The sequence below is a fragment of the Mchenga conophoros genome, linkage group LG11, assembly GCF_057382185.1.
Source record: "Mchenga conophoros isolate Kocher_MC1m ecotype Shallow Benthic linkage group LG11, M_conophoros_male_GT1.1, whole genome shotgun sequence".
In the NCBI taxonomy this organism is placed as follows: domain Eukaryota; kingdom Metazoa; phylum Chordata; class Actinopteri; order Cichliformes; family Cichlidae; genus Mchenga; species Mchenga conophoros.
The window spans coordinates 38,159,852-38,179,134 of record NC_140536.1 but is presented as its reverse complement, the minus strand read 5'-3'; the positions used below and the strand labels follow the sequence as shown (position 1 = coordinate 38,179,134).

Below are 19,283 nucleotides of genomic sequence, written 5' to 3'. Positions count from 1 at the left end.
GTTTGCTAGTTTAGTTTATAGTTTTTTGAAAATCCTTAGTTTCAGTATAGTTTTGATTAGTTTCAGTTATAGTTTTAGTTGTTTGCAATAATTAAGTGCAACAAAATCCCAGTTTCATCACATCAGTCATGCTCTTCTGCTCATCCTTGGGTATGTTGCTATTCCAGCTACCATACCCTGGACAGGTCGCCTGTCTGTCGCAGGGCTAACACGCAGAGACAGACAACTCACATTCCCACCTATGGGTTCTTTAAATAAATAAATAAATAAATAAAGGCAGATGAACAACCACTGATACCAGGCAACTATAAAATTTATATCTTGGCCCCAATGAGACTATTAACTCTTGCAGCACCGGGTGTTCGTAATTTTGGTTCAAGTGAATTGATAAACTTTTTGAAGGCAATTGACTCACACAGTTATGTAGATGTCCCCGTCCTGTTGTCTCGGGATGCATCACGCTGCCTTGCCTGGGTTAGCTTCTGTTTTCTGGGATGAGGGTTGAGTGTGCTCCCTTCTCAAGGTAAGCTAGGTTAGCCTTCTTGTGTGAGCTTTTCAAGTGCACTTTAAGGTTTGTGGGATTTTTTCCCTTTAGAAATGTCCCTCATAATTTGTCTCTTTCCACTACAAGACACAAGACACTTGCTTTATCCAAAACACAGTCATATTCAAAGTAATCCCAAATTGGACTCTGGCGCTTTCTCCCGACTTTTCCTGACATGATTCTGCGCGAGGACGGAGCAGCAACACAGACGACTCGACTAACGTGCTGCCACCTGCTGGCATAATGAGACACAGCAAGAAAAAATCTGGAAACTAAACTTCATTTTCACCCTCGACTATTGTATGACACGCACACATCAATGAAAACTAGACACATTTTTGCTATAAATTCAGTTAATTTTAGTTAGTTTTGTGAACACTCATTACAGTTTTAGTTAGTTTTCCTTTTTTGTTTTTATTTTTATTTCCGTTAACGAAAATGTTTTTTCACTTCTAGTTTTTGTTATTTCGTTAGTTTTTGTTAACGATAATAACCTTGCTGATAGGCGGAGCTCATGAGAGGAGCAGGTGAGGCAGCTGATCCATGCACCGCTGTTAAACACCGGGGAAACTATATTTAACCCTTTAAAGCCGGTCGGACCAGCACGCTCCGTTTTGCGTAACTATTTTTAAATCCCGGTAGCTCTGCAACCACGTAAGCTAGGGCAATCATTTGTTTTGCATATGAAACTGGAGGAGTTGTACTTACATCTGATGCCATCAGCTTGTCCTCGGTCACAGTTTCCTTCCACATATAGCTTTACAAAAACTGCATAAAAGCACTTGCAGCAACAAAAACATAATATTCCAGAAACAGGCTTTGCCGATCCGATCAGCTGTTTGTAACACTTCCTACATCCATCAGCGAACTATCGCATGTCCGCCATGACCTGCCCGAAACCGGAAGTGATGTCATTTTGCGGAAATGTAGTTTTTTACCATCGTGGCCTTATGAGCCTATACTGGTGTTTTTAAAAGTTATGTTTGACTTTATGACTTTCTGTGTCATTTCTGGGATGCTGAGGACTCATATTGCACTGATGAAATAGTTTATTTTGATGCATTTGCTGTTATTTTTGCAAATTTGCAGTATAATATTTATTTTCATTTTTCCTGCAGTGTATAAAAATTGGTGTATTTCAAAAATAAAACTATGAAGACACGTAAAATAAATTTCCTGTGGTGGGAAACTAGTTTGTGCAACTTTTTTGTATTTACAGTTTTGAGGGACAAGCCTCTAAAATTTCTGTAACTAGAAATATATGTTAAAAAAACGATTTTCAATATTTTTGTAGTTTATTGCACTTTTTTGCATTTTATGTAATTACTATGCACTTAATGCAGACATATTATTAAAACTTAGGCTGTAATGGTTGTATTGATGTATAGCAACTTGAAATGCTCCAAAAATGTCTCCACAGCAGGTAAAAATATAATATAAACTCTGGCGGACTTGGTTCTATGGTCGGTCTTAAAGGGTTAAGATACATGCATGTACAAATTCCAGAATTGTTTAGCAAAGAAGTAAAGAGGTAGCATCATGTTTTAGTTGTTTTAGCTGGTGTAGTTACAGCTGAACGTGTTGAGGAATGAAATGCGACACATCTGCTGCTCCCACATCTCCAAAGCTTTAAACTCACCCTCGCTCCCGGCCTGAGGAGGCAGCGCGTCTCACAGTGAAACGATCAGAAATGCGAGCAGGAAAACACGCCCACGTGGAGGCAAATCAGCAGCAGCTTCCTCCTACACGACCCGGCTCGAGGCCACACGGACGCCGTTCCTCCAATCAGAGCTGCCACTGAACCATCAGGACTGTAATTAGGGGGCGACGCACCACCACCTGAGCCCCGAACGCCACTTAATTACCCAGGATGCCTCTCTCTACACGCTTCACATCTGGAAATGAGTTCCAGCAATTTCTGTGAAATCAGACTTCTCTCTTTAAAGACAGACGGCTCCGCGGGGAGTAAAGGCGTAGAAATAAAGGACACAGCAGGGGGCGCTGTGGAGACGAGCGACGAAGAACAGGCAGGAGCAGAGGTTCGGATGGTCGACCTCCACCAGCTACACCTCTCCACCCGCCTCCCTCTCATTCACACACGAATGACTGCTTCTGACTTTCATCCCCGTTCTCTCCGGAGCAGACCTCCACCTCTCCGGGCTTCTGCTCCACCTGCTCTCTACTCTCCCAGCGTCCTCATCCACAGAGAGTCCTGTCTGTCACCAAATCCCAGCCCTCGTCCGTCACTCCTACTCCACACCTCACCGCTGTCGTCACACACTTTGTGCACCACCCTCCACACTGCTGCTCCCTGATCCTCCGTCCCTCTTTCATGTTCATCATCAGTTACTACTCTTCATCCTCTTCATTAATTATCACACCTGTCCAGTAAAGTCACCAGAATTTATTTCACACCAACCAGCTCAGACTGAGATGCATCACCTGATATCATCAAAGGTTATCGGTCACAACCTGAATACTCTGGATTATATTCCACGCTGTGAGCACCACGTTTCCTCCACAAAACCAAACCTCCAAACGTTTCGTAGATCAAGAGTAAAAGCGTTCGTCTCTGGCGGTTTATCTAATCGGCACAAATTTGTATTTCTTATTTCACAAGATGGAAATAATCTAAAGCAAACATGAGACTTTCTTCAGCCTCCTGGAAAGACACGTTTATGTGGCCGATAACGCGGCACTGACACGGTGGCGCCACATTTCTATTAAAGCACGGAGGATTTACAGTCTGTGTGGCACCACAGCTGCATCAGCAGCACCCCGTCTGCAACGACTTCACCTCCAACAACCTCCAACCAACACTCCCCGTACGGTCTGTGCGCCTGTGTGAGCGAGGCCTACACCCACCTCCACGTCGCAGACTTTCCTCTTTCCTTTGAGGGCTTCTTCTCCACGCAGCATAAAATTGAAGTGAGTCAGTCTGCATCAGTGCATCTATAGTAATACAGGAAACTCCCTGCAGACGGAGTTTCCTGCCGGGTTTCACTCTAACTGCCCACCGGAGAGCGTGGAGCCTCCCGAGGACGAGTCTGCTGATGTCAGCACGAGTCCCTCAGGTGCACCATGACCTAGTTAGGAGGAAAATCTTTGGAGCGTGATTCTCTCCAGTCGCTAACCTGCTGCCTCCCTACGACGTCCAGCCGCCCAAATGTAAGACGAGTGCCGGCGATTCAGAGCGAGTCTGCGCTCACGCGTGAACGACCAACTTTCTCTGTGTGACGGTAAACATGGGCAGAAATCACAGCGCAGCCTTTCTCTCGCAGCTATGTGGACACCTGCAACAAAAGCTGCAAGCCGACACCTGAACGCCATCACCGCCACCGCGGAAAGAAACAGCTCAGGGAAATCTGACCTGCCAGGAGTTCACACGTACACAGCACCTCAGCCTTTCAGGCCCCACTGTGAACACCGACTGTGGCTCATACGTGGAGCAGCTGTGGCTCAGGCGCAGGTCTGGCCCCACCTGTGTGGACCTGCTGCTGCTCTGGATCAAAGAGTCGAATATCACCGAGCCAGACGCCTTCACTTCCTCCTCCATCTGCACCAACGATAACCTGCTCCATGGGAGCGCCACGGCCGCCACACGGCCTTCGCATTGTTCACAGCCGAGGCCCATTACAATGAAGTTGCACCTCGGCTTCCCCGGAGCCTCCACAGACAGGAAGTCAGCAGCACATTAAACACGAATCACATCTGCTGAGACAAAGACGCGCACAAACACCGGAGGTCGAGGGTACAAACCTGCAGGTTCACCAGGAGAGGCTTTATGAGCCGTGACGCAGCGTTTCATGTTTAAATCTGCAGCTCAGTTTGACTCCCGCTCTGCAGGTGAGGGCTTCTTAGTCTGGACCTCTTTATCTTCAGGCCCGTTTCTTTTCTTGCAGCTTTGTATGACTCAGTTACAGAGGACTCGCCTCTTTCTTCGTCACACGGGTCCAGGAGCAGAAACGTCGGAGCTCTTATTGGGAGTTTGGCCGTGTTTGATGCGAACATCCAGCACTGGAACAGGAGCCACGAGACAGGGCGGAGGGAAGTGGAGAAAGGTGCTCGTTCATTAGTTACCTGAAGCTAACACTGGAGCACACGCTACTCAACACAGAGCTTTTTCACACTCGTGAATATTTGGTGCAAACTTGGTGTGCAGTTTTGCAAGAACCTCAACAAAACTTCAGAACGTGACCAAGACGCCACCGGGACTTCTGATGACTGACAAGCAGCTTTGATATCTTTCACAGTCAGTTTCAGGAGAAACAACACGACTTGTGCGTTTGACACGAATCCTCTGTGTGTGCACCGCGAGCCTGCCACAGCTCCCACAGAGACCCATTATAACACAGCACGGGGTGTCCTGCTGCTGTACACATGTGAAGCACATCGTATGCTCAGTTCAGTCACACGCCAGACATCGAGATATCTGCCCAACTCTTCTCTACCAGCGAGACTAAAGCTCCTCGGTGAAGCACAGCATCGTCTCAGAGCGGCGACACGATGAACCCTAGTGGATCAAAGTGTTCTGGTCGGTGGACACTTGGCTGAAAACATGTTAGAAACGGGGATACCGCCGGCCCGAGAAGCACTGGGCTGGAGTAACCTGACGTCACGCAGGGCTAAGCTGCTTTATCACATGAGACCTGAAAGCTGATCTGGGTCGCAGGCAGGTGAGCCCGAAGGTTTAAGAGGCACTGCAGCAGCTGGATCCTCTCATGGAGCAGGAACGTGCACTGGAACGACGTGCACATGGTGCTACAGAGCAAACTGACCCGTCGTGACGACTGAAGAAGTCTTTCTCCTGCTCTGTTAGATGTGCTGACAGAGCAGCTTACGTACGTCCTGCTGATGTTGACCCCGACAGCCCTGATTGGTCAGATGGGCCTCGTCGCACAAAACAAGTTTATCGAACCGTTACTCTACCTGCATTTGGAGTTTAGACAAAATTCATGGTCGTTTACACAGAAAGTGTTTTAGTTGCAGCACAGTCTGCACACATGGCAGCAAAAATATACTTGAATGCACAACAACAAATTAAATAAAAGTGGGACCGTTTGCTTACAGGACTCAGCCGCTCTTCAGCTGTAAATGGTTTAAATGGCTCTGTGCTGTGAGGGTTGAATGACATACCTCTCAGCGTTTATGAAACCTGTTTATACACTACAGAGCTCTGAGAGACCATCTGTCCCAGATGTTTTATCCAGCTGAACAGGACATAAAAACTTGTACGTGAATCATCAAAGTGTTCTCCAGCATGTCTGCAAACAACAAGTCACCACAAAGTCCATTTGTCCTGCAGTGAGTGTTTTTAATGCATCACATGCATGAAATATTGCACAGCGAAGTTGCTGCAGGATTCATAACAGAATAAAAGAAATCTGACCCTCCATTGTGGCACCTGCAGTCCAGTCACACACCAGACTCATTCAACATGAGACGAGCCCGAAGAGGCAAGCTGTCAGAAAACTCTAAACACCTGAAACAACAGCACGAGCTGAGAGTTGACGCCTGGCTGTTTGATGAGTCTGGAGCATCCTTTCCACACAGACAGACAGCAGGGTCCATCGGTGACGTGTTCAGTTAAACACCCTGCTTCAGGTTCTGTCTCCATGGTAACAGCAGGGCAGCATCCAGCCCTCCTGAGCAGGATGCTCCAAGCCAAGAAAGTCCAGCCTCACTATGAAGTCCACTCCACAGAGAGCGGTCACGGCGCAGCATCACTACAGTGTCCTCCAAACGAAACGTGAATCACGCCACACACAGACACTCATCTCCACGTGGCCTGCTGACTGTACCACAGGAGGGAGGTAAGCCTGTCCTGCCCGGGCCTCACGCGGTATGAATGAACTGACAGGTCCTGACGGCTTCATTCCTAAAATCAACGTTTTTTAATCCACATATAACTGATGGGGTGGGCAGCCTACGCCAAAGTCTATAGGAAAAACGGCTAATTTTACCCGGTGCGATCGGCAGCAATCAAACACAGTGCACGCACGCACAGTAGACACGTGCCCCTCTTTCCTAAATGCACTCTCCAGTCGCCATGAAAGGATAAGTTTGATTATCGAGAAGGACATTTTAATCTTGTTTAAAGGAGTAAAAACTGCACATTTCGGGTTTGGAGATGGTGGGAAGAGAGACCGACAAGCCGGAAGAAGAAGGGGGAGAGTAAAGAAAGTAAAGCCCGTGTGTGGATGTGATGCACGCCGAATTTAAGCTCACTTCGTCACAGATAAATTCACCCTTCTGTGTTACTGCAGCGGCTTCACAGACCTGCCTGGAGCATGTTCGCGTATAATTAGCCTATTTTTGAATGCAGTTTGGCCCAACGCGCATCATTACTTCACTTCCTGGCAGCAGCGTGGTCCCTAAAAAACAAAAGCGGTCGGCTGCCAGCCTTTTGTCTGCGGCCGGGTGAGCGGCCTCCCCGGGGACAACCGGGGACTGGTGAGGCGGCCCGGAGGCTTCCCTGACAGTGGACACCATGTTGGGTCCAGAACTTCTCCGCGGGCTGCGAGCCGTCCGAGCCCGCGGAGGAGGCGCTAGCCGCCGGCTAACAGGTACTCTTCAGGGGGAACTTACAGATGTGAGGAGCGGTCTCATCTGTTCGCGCTCTTCCTCCATTTCCAGCGCAGGCTCCTCTTCCTTTCACCCGCGAGCTGCTGGATCATCCGAGTTTAGAGTAGCCGCCGGCTCCCGGTCCTTCTCCGCCTCCTTCTTCTTTATTCTTAAGGCTTCTCCGCCGCCACTACTTTACGTCTGCCTGGAATATATTAACTCCAGCTGTAAGTCCCGCCCCTTTTTGACTGGCAGTTCCGCTTTCCAATGACGTGGCGGCGGTGGTTTTACTACCACCAATCGGCGAGCGGGAGCGTGCAGTGGGCGGAGTCGTGCCGGTAACAAAGCGTGAGCGTTCCCTTCAGTTTGTTGGTTTTAACGAAAACTTTCCGACGAATCCGGTAAAAACAAGCAGCGAAGAAAGCGGACTAGTCCGCGCAGTTTTACCTTCATTTAAACCGGTAATCGTAAAGTCTCAGAGGGAAAGCCTGCGCTGTGCACCCGCTGTACCTCCGACCTGCCGAAATGATAAATACTATTAAATATAAAACACGATATCAATGACAGTATAACAGAATTATAAATAATAAACAGCATGTAATAACAGTTCGTCGTACAGACCTCTGCTGATGAATATTAATATTTCCTATACTTTATTACACGTTAGCGGAGTTTTTGAGCTGTGGTCGTTCAAGGGAAAGGTCAGAATGCTTCTCCTTCCTAACTCTGATTTAACCAATATTAATATTTATAAACGCTGCTCACTGCTGCGCATACGCAGCAGTATGTATGCATGTATGTATGTATGCATGCATGCATGTATACATGTATGCATGCATACATACATACATGCATACATGTATACATGCATGTTGTTTAAAGCAGATTCTGACAGAAGCGTTTAAAGATGTTTTCAGAGGAATCAGGAAAGTCCAAAGAGCTCCCATAAAAACGTCAACATCCAGCTGTGTCTCATTCAAAGGCTGTTTTTGTGCGTCAGGTCTGTGTTTGCATAAAGTCTGCTCTCGTACTCTGTTATTTCACATTTTCAGTAACAACAACAAAAAAATCTGGTTTGGAATAAGAAGGACAAACAAGTCAAATTCATTAATCAGAGGGTTTTGTTATAGTGTAAATAAATTTTATGTCTTCTGCTCTTGTGTCTTTGTCGTTTTGTTCCCCATAAACCTGATGGGCATGATCTACAGAGGAGCACGTAATCAGGAACAAGCTCCACATAACGACAGTCAGCTCTGATATTCATGCACAATCATTCAAAATGTTTCAGACAGGGAAGACAAATAAAATTACTACACAAAAACATTCAATTGTAAAATAATATAAAATACATGTTTGAGTAAACAAAATAGCGTCTCTTAATTAATCTGTAGAACGTGCAAACAAACTGGTGATTTCCTGCTTCTACGTTTCACAGAATTTTCAAGATTCAAGACGCTTTGAATCTTGAAAATTCAACAAAGCTTTGCAGGGTCTTCATCACTTGATGGATTCAGACCTGCAGCTCGTTTGAATCACACGTTAACCTGATAAACTCACACAGATGCAGATTCAGACCGAGGTCATGGTGAGGTCGCCCAGCTCTGTGCACTCGAGCTCTCATGCCCGACTGAGTTAAAATGAAGTGAGTTTGTCGGGGTGGTGAGTGCCATCAGAGACCAGAGGAACATGCGCCTATAAAACTTCACCTGCGCAACAAAACAGTGAGATTTATGGTCACAACCAGAAACGTTTGGAGAAAAGTGAAGAAAAGCTCCTTCTCTACTGTGAAGCTTGGAGGCAGCAGACCTGATGGAAGCTGTATGTAGCCCATTATCAGAAAACACTGCTGGGCTGTCAGACAAGCGCCAGGCCAAGTGGAGCCATTAGTGGAGGTCCTCCAGTCTCAGTCTTCTGACCTCAGTTTGAGTCGTTCTCAGGAAGAAAGCGAGGTGTGAGGAAATACAGAGCCATCCACAGCTGTTACAAAAACCTGTCTTTGATGCTAAAGGGCCAGTGCCCTGTATGAACACCTGAGGGTGGGTACACTTATAAACATGACCCCCGTTCACGTATGTGTCTGTAAAAATAGGCATTTTTCCCACTCTGTAGGACGGCTCATGAAGGCAGCAGTCTTCCTCCTGCTGTGGGAACTCTGAGAGATCCTAACGGAGTTCAGCTGTGGATGGAAAACAAAGAATAATTGTTACCGTGAGATTAAATCACGCTGGACGATTCGGCCCTGACACAGTTTCGCAGCAAACCGGCCTTCTCACGGCTTATCTGTGATTAGCAGATCAGTGTTTGTGCAGCGTTTCCCTCCTGCTGGAGCGGTCGGCCTCTGTAATCCTGACAGATTATTTCATTACAGAAAAGTCATTGTTGTTCCCACAAAGCCACAAAACAGCTCCTGGCAACCATCGCAGGCTTTTTCAGGGTTTTCCTTCAGAAAAACAACAGCGGAGGTGGTTTTACGTGATGCTGCACATCACTGCGGACTCAAAGAGGAACGCTTTGGTAGAACTGGTCCAGCTGAGAAGCCGTCAGCGCTCAGAGGATTTATTGGTATTATGACACGAAAGGAGATGAGACGGGAGGCCTGGGCGCTCCGTGACACACCGAAGAACGTCCCTCATACTCGAGCGTCTCCCTGTGAGAGAAGTCTGGACGCAGTGTTGGGTTCATGAAGCAAATAATTATTATCACAAGAAACAGTCATGAAACCGTATCTCGATGTACTGAAACTCTTCGAATCATCAAGTCATTGTGAATCATGAGGTCAATAAAAGTGACAAAAACTATGAAACACACAGAGCATAAATGGATGTGACGGCGAGGCACACACGCCGGCGCCATCTCGCCCTCTCAAAGGGCGACTATGAATCACTGAATAAGTTGCTCGTCCATATCAGGAGCTTTTGTCACTGTTTTTTACAACCATGTTGTGTTTACAGTTTTAATCATGAGAAATTCAAAGTTTCTCAGTCGCTTCTGAGCTTCTTTTATTTCTAACCTGATAATAAACCCGAGGAAATAAAAAATCTGAAGTTTTTAAATCATATGACTGTAAAAAGCCAAAAACAAACTTCAAGAAAGACCTTCATCCATCGTTCTTCTACATGATTTCTCTTAATTGAGTCTGATTATTGAAATAACAACGAGAGAAGACAAAGTTTCTGCTCTGACGGCTGAGCTGCTGCTGGCAGTAACAGCAGTGATGCACACGATGGCTGCAGGCCGACAGCACGGCTCGGCTTCTACACCTGCCCTGTGATGTGTGGACTAAAGAAAAGCACAGGTTTCCTTTAAAGGTTCAAAGGTCACCGCACCCTTTCAAAACTCAGAGGTCCCAGAACGGAACCCTGAGGAACGCCTCATTTCCATGACAACGTTTACTGAGGACACATCCTGTTGTTTTGATGTTTAACACGAGTCTCCAACACAGGAAGTGGAAGAACGACCCAGAGAGAAGAGAGCAAACAGGTTAAAGTAACCACTGTACCTGTGACACACCAGCCTATAATAGTGTATTTAATATTGATTGTTACAATACTTGAACGTGTGATGTAGTTATTCAAAGTCATCCGGGCCTTGCTTACATGCTACATTAGGCTCAGGTCATTTCCTGCCGCTCTGCAGTTTAAAGCAGCGCCGCTCGTTCTGGTTTTCATTAGCAGAGCAGATTAAACGTGAGCTGTCAGCAGGAGACCCGAGCCTGCACAACTTTCTAATTAATATTTCAAACGACCTTTGACCTGCTGGGAGTTACATAACTCTGTCCTCTTTATTGTTCAGTCCTCGGCCTCTCTGTAAAGACATCACAGCGGTGCGCACGCTGCGAATCGTGAACATAAAGCCAAAGGAGAGCTGGAGCAGTTCCACCTTAAACTGCCTCAGACGTGTTTCCGATTATTTTCAGAAAGGCGGACGAAGCAGCGGGAGTAACATTCATCAGTGCACACGATGAAGTGCAGTCGTTAACATTAATCTGAGTTTAGCAGTCTCTCATTGTTTATTCAAACTAGAAATAACAAACAGGAGGCATGCATCCAAAAACTGTAGAAAGGCACACATCGCAGAGGAAGTGCAACAGGACTTGGTCTGTGCGTCCTGAGTGATGAGGGTTCCTCAGACCGTGGCTCAGGTTGGTGATGTGGGTGGGTGGGGGGGTAGTGTTTGCTGATAAGTTTAATATTTTTATTAAACCTGGCAGACGGCAGGTCAGAGTTTACCTGCATCGACGAGCTGCAGCTGCTGCGACGCTGTGTTTCATCTCCACAGCCTACCTGAGTGATGTGCCCACGGTGTACCATCCCGCTTCCAGCAGGGTGACGCTCCGTGTCACAAAGCTCAGATCCTCACAAACTGGTTTCTCAAACATGACACGACTTCCACAGCCACAGATCTCAGCAGAGCACGCTCGAGTGGAAGCAGAGCGGATACTAGCAAGATGTACCTAATAAAGTGTCCAGTGGGTGCACAATCCCAATTCTGGAAAAGTCAGGATGCTGTAGCAAATGTAAATAAAAACAGAATGCAATGATCTGCAGGTCTCAGAAATCCACGTTATCCACTCCAGAAAACCAAAACTCTAAAATGTTGGAAACCAAAGGCTGAAAAGTCACTGGGACTAGAAACCAGTGCCTGTGGAACTGGACCTGGAAGCTGGCACATCTGGAAAGGCTGAAATGTATAAGCACGTTTGAGAGCAACATCCAGATGTGTTCGAGCAGGGCCGTGCCGAACTGCAGACTGCGGTCCAGACCTTTGACCAGCTGCGAACATCTGGAGCATCATTGCAACAACAACAGGACGAAGCAGAGCCGGGCCCGCCGAGCAGTTGGAAACCTCCATCAGACCAGAACAGCTGCTGTCGTCGGCTCACAGACCATCACAGACCATCGCAGACCATCGCAGACCATCACAGACCGATGTCAGAGCGCAGACTGGTCCTGCTTTACAGACGTGACGCTGACATCAGACTCAGCACGAGCTCGTGTAACGAATCCTTCCCTCAGTTTAAATGTTTTCTAATTTGAATCAAATGTGACTTTACGACACTGGCTTTGATTGACAGCATCCTGACTTTTTCAGAGCTGCGGTTGTACACTACCCAGCAAACAATCAACAATGACGCAGAGAAACAGGAAGTGGGTTTATTTCAGAGGTTCTGCAGTTCAGTGTCAAACTCACCATAAAGCTTTGAAGCCTGAACACAATCAGCTGTTTGGCTGCTGTGGGTTCATTCTCCTGCTGCAGGACACGAGACAGTCAGCTGCTCCGATCTGCAGCTACACACTATAATCATCTAACACTGATCACAGAACCTAAAGTAACTCCAGGAAACAGAAACACTGTTGAATCCAACTCGTTTACTTAAGTTTAACATGAATGTCTAAAGTCTGTTTAATAAATACAGTTTGACACACACAGATCTGAGCCATCACAGCGACGGCTGAATCTCTGAAACACAAATAATTAACATTTTGTTCATTTGCAGCAGGAAAATTGTGTCTTGAGCAGCTGCAGTCATTACCCACAGTGCCGTGGGGCTCAGACCCACCACGCTGAGGAGCTTCTGCTCAGAACTTTGTGGACAGCTGCTGCGCTCTTCCTCCCTGCGGAGGATGAGGATGTTCGGTAAGTCCGGCCTCCTCCCACAGGTGCTGGGTGGAGGTGAGGGAAAAGGGAAAGGCAACCACACCAGTTCTCCTCCACCTCAGACCCAGTCTGAACCTCTGTCGCCCTCTGGTGTCCAGCAGCTCTCACTGCGACTCCGGACCACCTCCTGCGTCCCAGCAGCAGGTCAGAGGTCAGCCTGGCAGGCGGAGGCCTCTCTGCTGCTGGGCGGGGCTCGGAGTCAGCATCCTCCTCAGGTGAGCCAGGACCAGGTGCTTCATGCTGCCAGACTGCTTGGAGCGAGCCAGAGCAGTGGATTCTGGGAGCTCAGGTCTGTGGGGACGGACGGCGGCTGCGATTAGATCAGGTGATCTGTTTTTATTGGTTTGTTGTGTCTGTAGATGTGCGCGCCGTACCTGTTGAGCCTGCAGCGGCGTCCGCCTTGGAGGCCGAAGCCCTGCGGCCGGGGGCCCGGGGGCTGACGGGGGACCCCGGGGGCCCTGAGGTTCCTGGACAGAGCGGAGAGAGAGTCTCTGTAGATGAGGCCGCGGCGGGTGGAGGTGACGGGGCAGTGCTGACATGTTACCAGCTGAAACGAGAGGAGGACATCCTTCAGAGGGATAACTGGTCACACAACGCGTACCAAACGTGGATTATTCCGCTGCTGAAAATAGTCCCTGGTCACACGCCCTGAGCAGCAGGACAGCTCGCTGCGTTTCAAGGAAGGAAGTTTAATCTACATGTTTGTGAAGGACGGACTGGATCAGCTGATCTCAGAGGACGCTGGGTCTAAATCGAGCGCTCCGTCTGCAGGACGGCTCCCAGGAGCCGCCGCCGCCGCCACAGACCTACTTCTGCTTTAATTAGACCTCGTTTACCAGCAGCAGCACACAGAGGCCACCAGATACAGGCTGCTTCCTCGCAGCAGCATCTGTCAGACCCATTTAAAGGTGGAGCATCGTCACATTATCCTGATGTGGTTAGAAAAACAACCAGGAAGCTGCTGCTGAGTCTCAGTGATTTGTTTTTACCTGGATTACTTTCTGTAAAAACTATTTCATGTTGGTGAGTTTAATTGAGATCAAAGATTAAACTCGTCCCATCTCAAAAAGCTCCTCTTTTTCTAAAAAGCCCAAAACTTTAAACAAATATAAAAATAAAAAATGTTCCTGAAACATTTTCTTCACTTTCTAAAAGTTTCTCAGCAACGTACAAAAATCATCTCCAAAAAGCGTCGACTAACATAAAACTTCCAGAGCTTGAATTTATTTTCCTTTTAATAAATGAAATGTTACTAAAACTTAAACTTACTTACTTTGCTTTTTTATTTGCTGAAAATCAGTGAGATAAGAAAAGCTCCTGATTAAAAAGTGACAGGATCAAATATCAGACTCTTTGTTCTAAATATGAAGAAAGAAAAAAACAAACAGAGAAAAAGCTCTCGATGATCGAAGACACAAAATACACAAAACAGATGGAATAAAATGAAGATTACTCACTGAGACGAAGGCGGCCATGCTGCTGCTCTCACAGACCATCCAGCTCTGAGTGATATCATGCAGGGGGCGGGGCCACAGCCACACAATGATGTCATTATTTAAGACTTCCTGCAAACTGTAATCTAGAGGCAGATTACAGATTAGAGGACACACACACACACACACACACACACACACACACACACACACACACACACACAGGATTTAAGGCTGATATTTGCAGGTCTGTGAGAACAAAGTTCAAAGGTCGTAACTGTATCTGACTGTAAACATATAAAACTATAACGTGCAGCGAGACAGTAACGGAGGCCTCGCCATCACCCGCGGCGTCCAGCTGTCGCCACAGAGGTCACATGGTGTCTCTGATATGAATCACGACTCTACAGCAGCTGCACAAAAACAGCAGTTATTAGGATCGTGTTTCACTCTCAAGTCTTCAGGTTTTTCACATCACGTCGCGGCGGCACCTTTGCTTCGACCTGATCTGTGCGTCTGACGACACGGACAGATGTTCCAGGTGTGCACACCTGCAGAGCACGCACAGCAGGTTTACCTGCGCGTGACTGTGATAGATGGAATATGTACTGTTCTGTTTTTGTCCTGGATGCAGAAACAAACCAACGTGAGAAAAACTGAAACCCTGAATGAAACAGAAAACAAAGATGAGCCGATGAGAGTAAGAAACCTGTAACTCTGAGCAATCACAAAGCACGATGCCAGTTACTTCAAAGGAAAAAGAGACGAAGCAGCTGCAATAATACTACAGAGGGCACTGTGCAGCATATATTTACAGGTACATGTCTGCACACAACAGGCAGCAGAGGACGGGGGTGTGTGAAGGAGTTGGCCGTCCGACTGCGGTCTGGAGTGTGGGGCCTCCCTGCTGCTGCGGAGTCGGGGCGGTCTGCCTCTCCCCACTGCAGGAAAAAGGGTAACACCACCTGGGTCTGGGTGCAGTTCCCCCCTCCAGGGGCAAGGGTACCTAGACCCGGTTTGTAGAGTACGCTTGGGGAGTGTGATCGTGTGTACAGTGTCTCTTTATGTCTGTCTCCACGTTGGTTGAGTGTGGAGTAAGTGCATATGAGAGCATGAGGGTGGGAATGGATGTTTGTATATGTGTGTGCCTGTATGTCTGTGTCTATATGTCAGGTTGGGTATCAGACGCCACCTCTCTGGGGACATCTCAGGCCCTCCAAGGTTTGGAGGCCTATCTCCCCCTACCACCACTTCCCCTGCCAGTGGTGGACTCCCTCAGACATCGGTGCGTTGGTGGTTCTTTGTGTCCGGGGGTGGGCGTCCAGGTACACACCGGCTCTCTCCTGGTGGCCGCTTATCGGGGCCTGGAGCCTGGGGCTCGCTCGGGCCACTTCGGAGGTGGGGTGCCCCCGGCCCCTCGGCCTGGGGCTCGGTCACTCAGGCACGGCTGGCTGCCGGCGGAGCTCACGGGCGCGTCACTGCAACTCCCCCTGGCTTCTGCTCCGCGGCTGCTGAGCGAGCTTACCGACTGTCAGTGTGAGCTGTTCTCCGTCTGACACTAATGTGAGCTCTGCTTAGAGTTTCATATCGAATGAGATGATGAGAGTTATTCGTCTGAGTTCTCTGTGTGACTGTTTGAGGATTCAACTTTATTGTCATTACACATGTATGACTACAGGAAAACAAAATACAGTTTGCAAGAGCAGTAAGTTCAGTAGGAGCAGATTATATACAGATACGGTTAGGATAACAGCTGGGAGCAGTTATGACAGATTATGTAGAAATGAGTATACAGATGTTTATATTGCTATATAGATGAGCAGATATACTGATGTGCTACATGTATACAGATGTGTCGATGTGTGGTAAAGTGAGTTATCACACATCGATGTATAATGTAATGATGTATAATCACAGCTCGAACACACCTGAGATTTTTTTAACAACAATGACTTTGAAGTCTTTGGTGATGCAGCTGTTAGACAGTCGTTAGATAAGAGCTCTCACAGTTACACAACAGGCAGGGCAACAAGGAGGATTACAGTGTGTGTGTGTGTGTGTGTGTGTGTGTGTGTGTGTGTGTGTGTGTGTGTAAGAGAGAGAGAGAAACAGGAACCCAGCAGGCAGTAATGAGGACATTAATTGTTGAATCTTAATGAGGGGAAACTGCACCCCCATGTGGACAAATTGTGAACTACAAGTGACGATCCCATTATGTAATACTTTGTTGTTGTTTTTAGCTTAAATTTAATTGTGAAAAAGCCTTTGTGTCACACCAAGATCAAGAAATATTAAACAAAATACGCAAGACAAAACTAGAATTAAATGAAATTATTAATAAAAAGACTAAATTCTTAGTACAAAGACTTCGCCTGCAAAATTATGAACACGGTAACAAATCAGGACAATTTCTTGCTAACCAGTTAAAAATCAATAAAGAAAAAACAACTATATGTGCTGTTAAAGATTTATCTGGGAACACAATATATGATCTTAAAAAAATAAACAACATTTTTAGGGATTTCTATGAAACTTTATATACACCACAAATAAACCCGTCTAAAAACGAAATTGATCAATTTCTCGACAACATAACTCTTCCAAAGTTATTAGACACCCAAGCAGTGGCACTGGATTCACCACTGACGCCAGGTGAACTCCAGGAAGCCTGATAAGTATGCCCAATAATAAGGCTCCAGGTCCAGATTTTTACAAAGAATTCTGGACAACCCTGTATTTCCTTCAAGCTATCGTCCAATAGCCCTTATTAATGTAGACCTTAAAATAATCTGCAAAGCTCTCTCAAAATGTTTTTGAGAGAGCTTTGCAGTTGCATCTTTCTTGGCCTTAAGACAACAATTCTGATGGCTAAAGATCCAAACGGGACACACACACAAAAATAATTTTAATTGTGATACCAAATCCAGATGAAAGTGTTTTTACATGATGTTTAAAAAAATGAGGAAGCTGATCTCTGTTTTCTGAATTTACTCTTTCCTGTTTTAATTCCAGTCAAACTAATTTAAACAGCACAGACGGGACGCGCTGTCCTTTAAACAGGTTACAGGGATCATTTAAATGGACGCTGACTGTAAAACACGGCTCAGAGCGAGCTCAGCCTCATTTGACTTTCAAACTGACTGCAGATGAGATCAGGAAGCAGAGCCTGTAGCAACAACACTGCTCACAGCCACACCACTGTTACACACAGCTGCAAGTGTTGGATAACAAAGAGCTGCATGGAAAACACGTGCAGAGAAACAGGTTTAAATAGGTTAGCTGTGAGCGTCTGCTAGAGGAAAGAAAGGCACAGACGGGTGGACACATTTGTGAGAACAGATAACAGGACAAAATAATACATTTTCTGGATTTTTCTATTCTCATCAGAAAATGTTAAAAAAAAGTCACTGATTTTAAAATATGTCCCAGTTCCTCCCAAAGACCTTTGTTTCCCTAAAATAACCTCGTCCATTAATTACTGTTTGACTCGATTATCCCCGCGGGGGGGAGCAAGTCCACAGAAGCGCCTGATGAAGGTGGAGAGGAAGAGCGTTTGGCAGGAGGTGGCCTGCACTCTGATAGCTGAAGCGCTGCGTGTAGAAGCAGAGTTGCTAAAAGAAAGAGCTGAGCACCTTTATTGTTATTTTTAATGGACTCATCACTGTCATCTGGCTGTGTTCCGACTGTCTGTAAACATGCAGTCGTGCAACCTGTTACCAAGAAAAGCAGCCTTGATCGTAACACTCTAGCAAATTACAGGCCGATTTCTAAACTCCCTTCATGTCAAAAGTCTTAGAGAAACTAGTGCTTCAGCAACTACAGACCCGCTTAGAGAGAAACGGTAGAAGTGATAAACTCCAGTCTGGATTTAGACCGCGTCACAGCACCGAAACTGCCCTACTAAGAGTTTTCAATGACCTTCTCATCGCCGACTCTGGGCGCTCTGCGGTCTCAGTTCTATTGGATTTGACTTCAGCCTTTGACACGGTTGACCATGAAATCCTTTTGGCAAGGTTGGAACAAGTAGTAGGCCTTAAAGGAAATCTCTCATGGTTTAAATCATATTTCTCTGAGAGGTCGTTCTCTGTCATGATGGGAAAATATTCCTCTTCTTCTGCCCCTCTTTGCTGTGGTGTGCCCCAGGGCTCGGTGCTGGGTCCTGTGTTGTTTTCTCTGTACATGCTGCCCTTGGGCTCCATTTTTGAAAAGCATAAAGTCTCTTTTCACTGCTGTGCTGATGATATTCAAATCTACCTCCACCTGACTGGGGATGTTTCATCTTCACTACATCCTCTGTTTGACTGTCTGAGCGATGTCAAAGACTGGTTATCACGTAACTTTCTTACTTTAAATGAAAAGAAGACAGAAATTATCGTTTTTGATAGAAAAATGCCTCTGGGACAACTGACCGGCACACTGGGGCCTGTTGCTAACCACCTCACTGATGCTGTTAGGAATCTTGGAGTTTTCATGGATAGCTCCTTCAAACTAGATAAACAGGTTTCTACTGTGGTAAAAACCAGCTTTCACCAACTACGCCTAATTTCTAAGGCTAAACCCTACATACCTCACAAAGATCTGGAGAAACTCATTCATGCTTTCATCACTTCAAGACTGGATTATTGTAATTCGCTCTACTTATGCCTCCAGTCTTCTCTTCTTCAGCGATTGCAGCTGGTCCAAAATGCCGCAGCAAGTCTCTTGACCGGCACTAGAAAGTACGACTCCATCACTCCTGTTCTGGCCAACTTACACTGGCTTCCTATTAAATACCGAATTGATTTTAAAATTTTATTGTTTGCTTATAAAATCCTAAACAATATGGCACCTGACTACTGATCTCTGTCTGTAGCCCTCAGAGAGCATTGAGATCATCGGGCCAGCTGCTCTTAGTGCAACCTGGTCTCGGCTGAAGACCAGGGGAGACCGTGCCGTTGCTGCACCCAGGTTATGCAATACTCTTCCTCTTCATGTTCGTGCATCAGATTCCATTCAGTCTTTTAAATCACGCCTAAAAACGTATTTGTTTAACCTGGCATTCAGGGCGAATTAGGGTAATTTACATCTGGCTCTGCATTTAGATT

At 46.5% G+C, this 19,283-nt stretch overlaps 2 protein-coding genes across 2 annotated transcripts in view; both read right to left on the bottom strand.

Annotated features, from left to right (window-relative positions):
- The window catches only part of LOC146565022 (sodium bicarbonate cotransporter 3-like), a 32,929-nt gene extending 25,593 nt beyond the window's left edge, over positions 1-7,336 (bottom strand). The window contains exon 1 of the mRNA XM_085292862.1: positions 7,133-7,336. Within this exon, the coding sequence (XP_085148988.1) occupies positions 7,133-7,174 (42 nt within the window). The 5' untranslated portion in view covers positions 7,175-7,336. The remainder of the gene's footprint in view (positions 1-7,132) is intronic.
- Positions 7,337-12,255: 4,919 nt separating this feature from the next.
- LOC146565021 (uncharacterized) lies at positions 12,256-14,262 on the bottom strand. Its single transcript, XM_085290451.1, has 3 exons — positions 14,224-14,262; positions 13,141-13,313; positions 12,256-13,057 (listed from the first exon to the last, which is right to left on the bottom strand). The coding sequence occupies exons 1-3, from the start codon at positions 14,260-14,262 to the stop codon at positions 12,919-12,921; spliced, it is 351 nt and encodes a 116-aa protein (XP_085146577.1). The 3' UTR covers positions 12,256-12,918.
- Between the last annotated feature and the right edge of the window lie 5,021 nt (positions 14,263-19,283).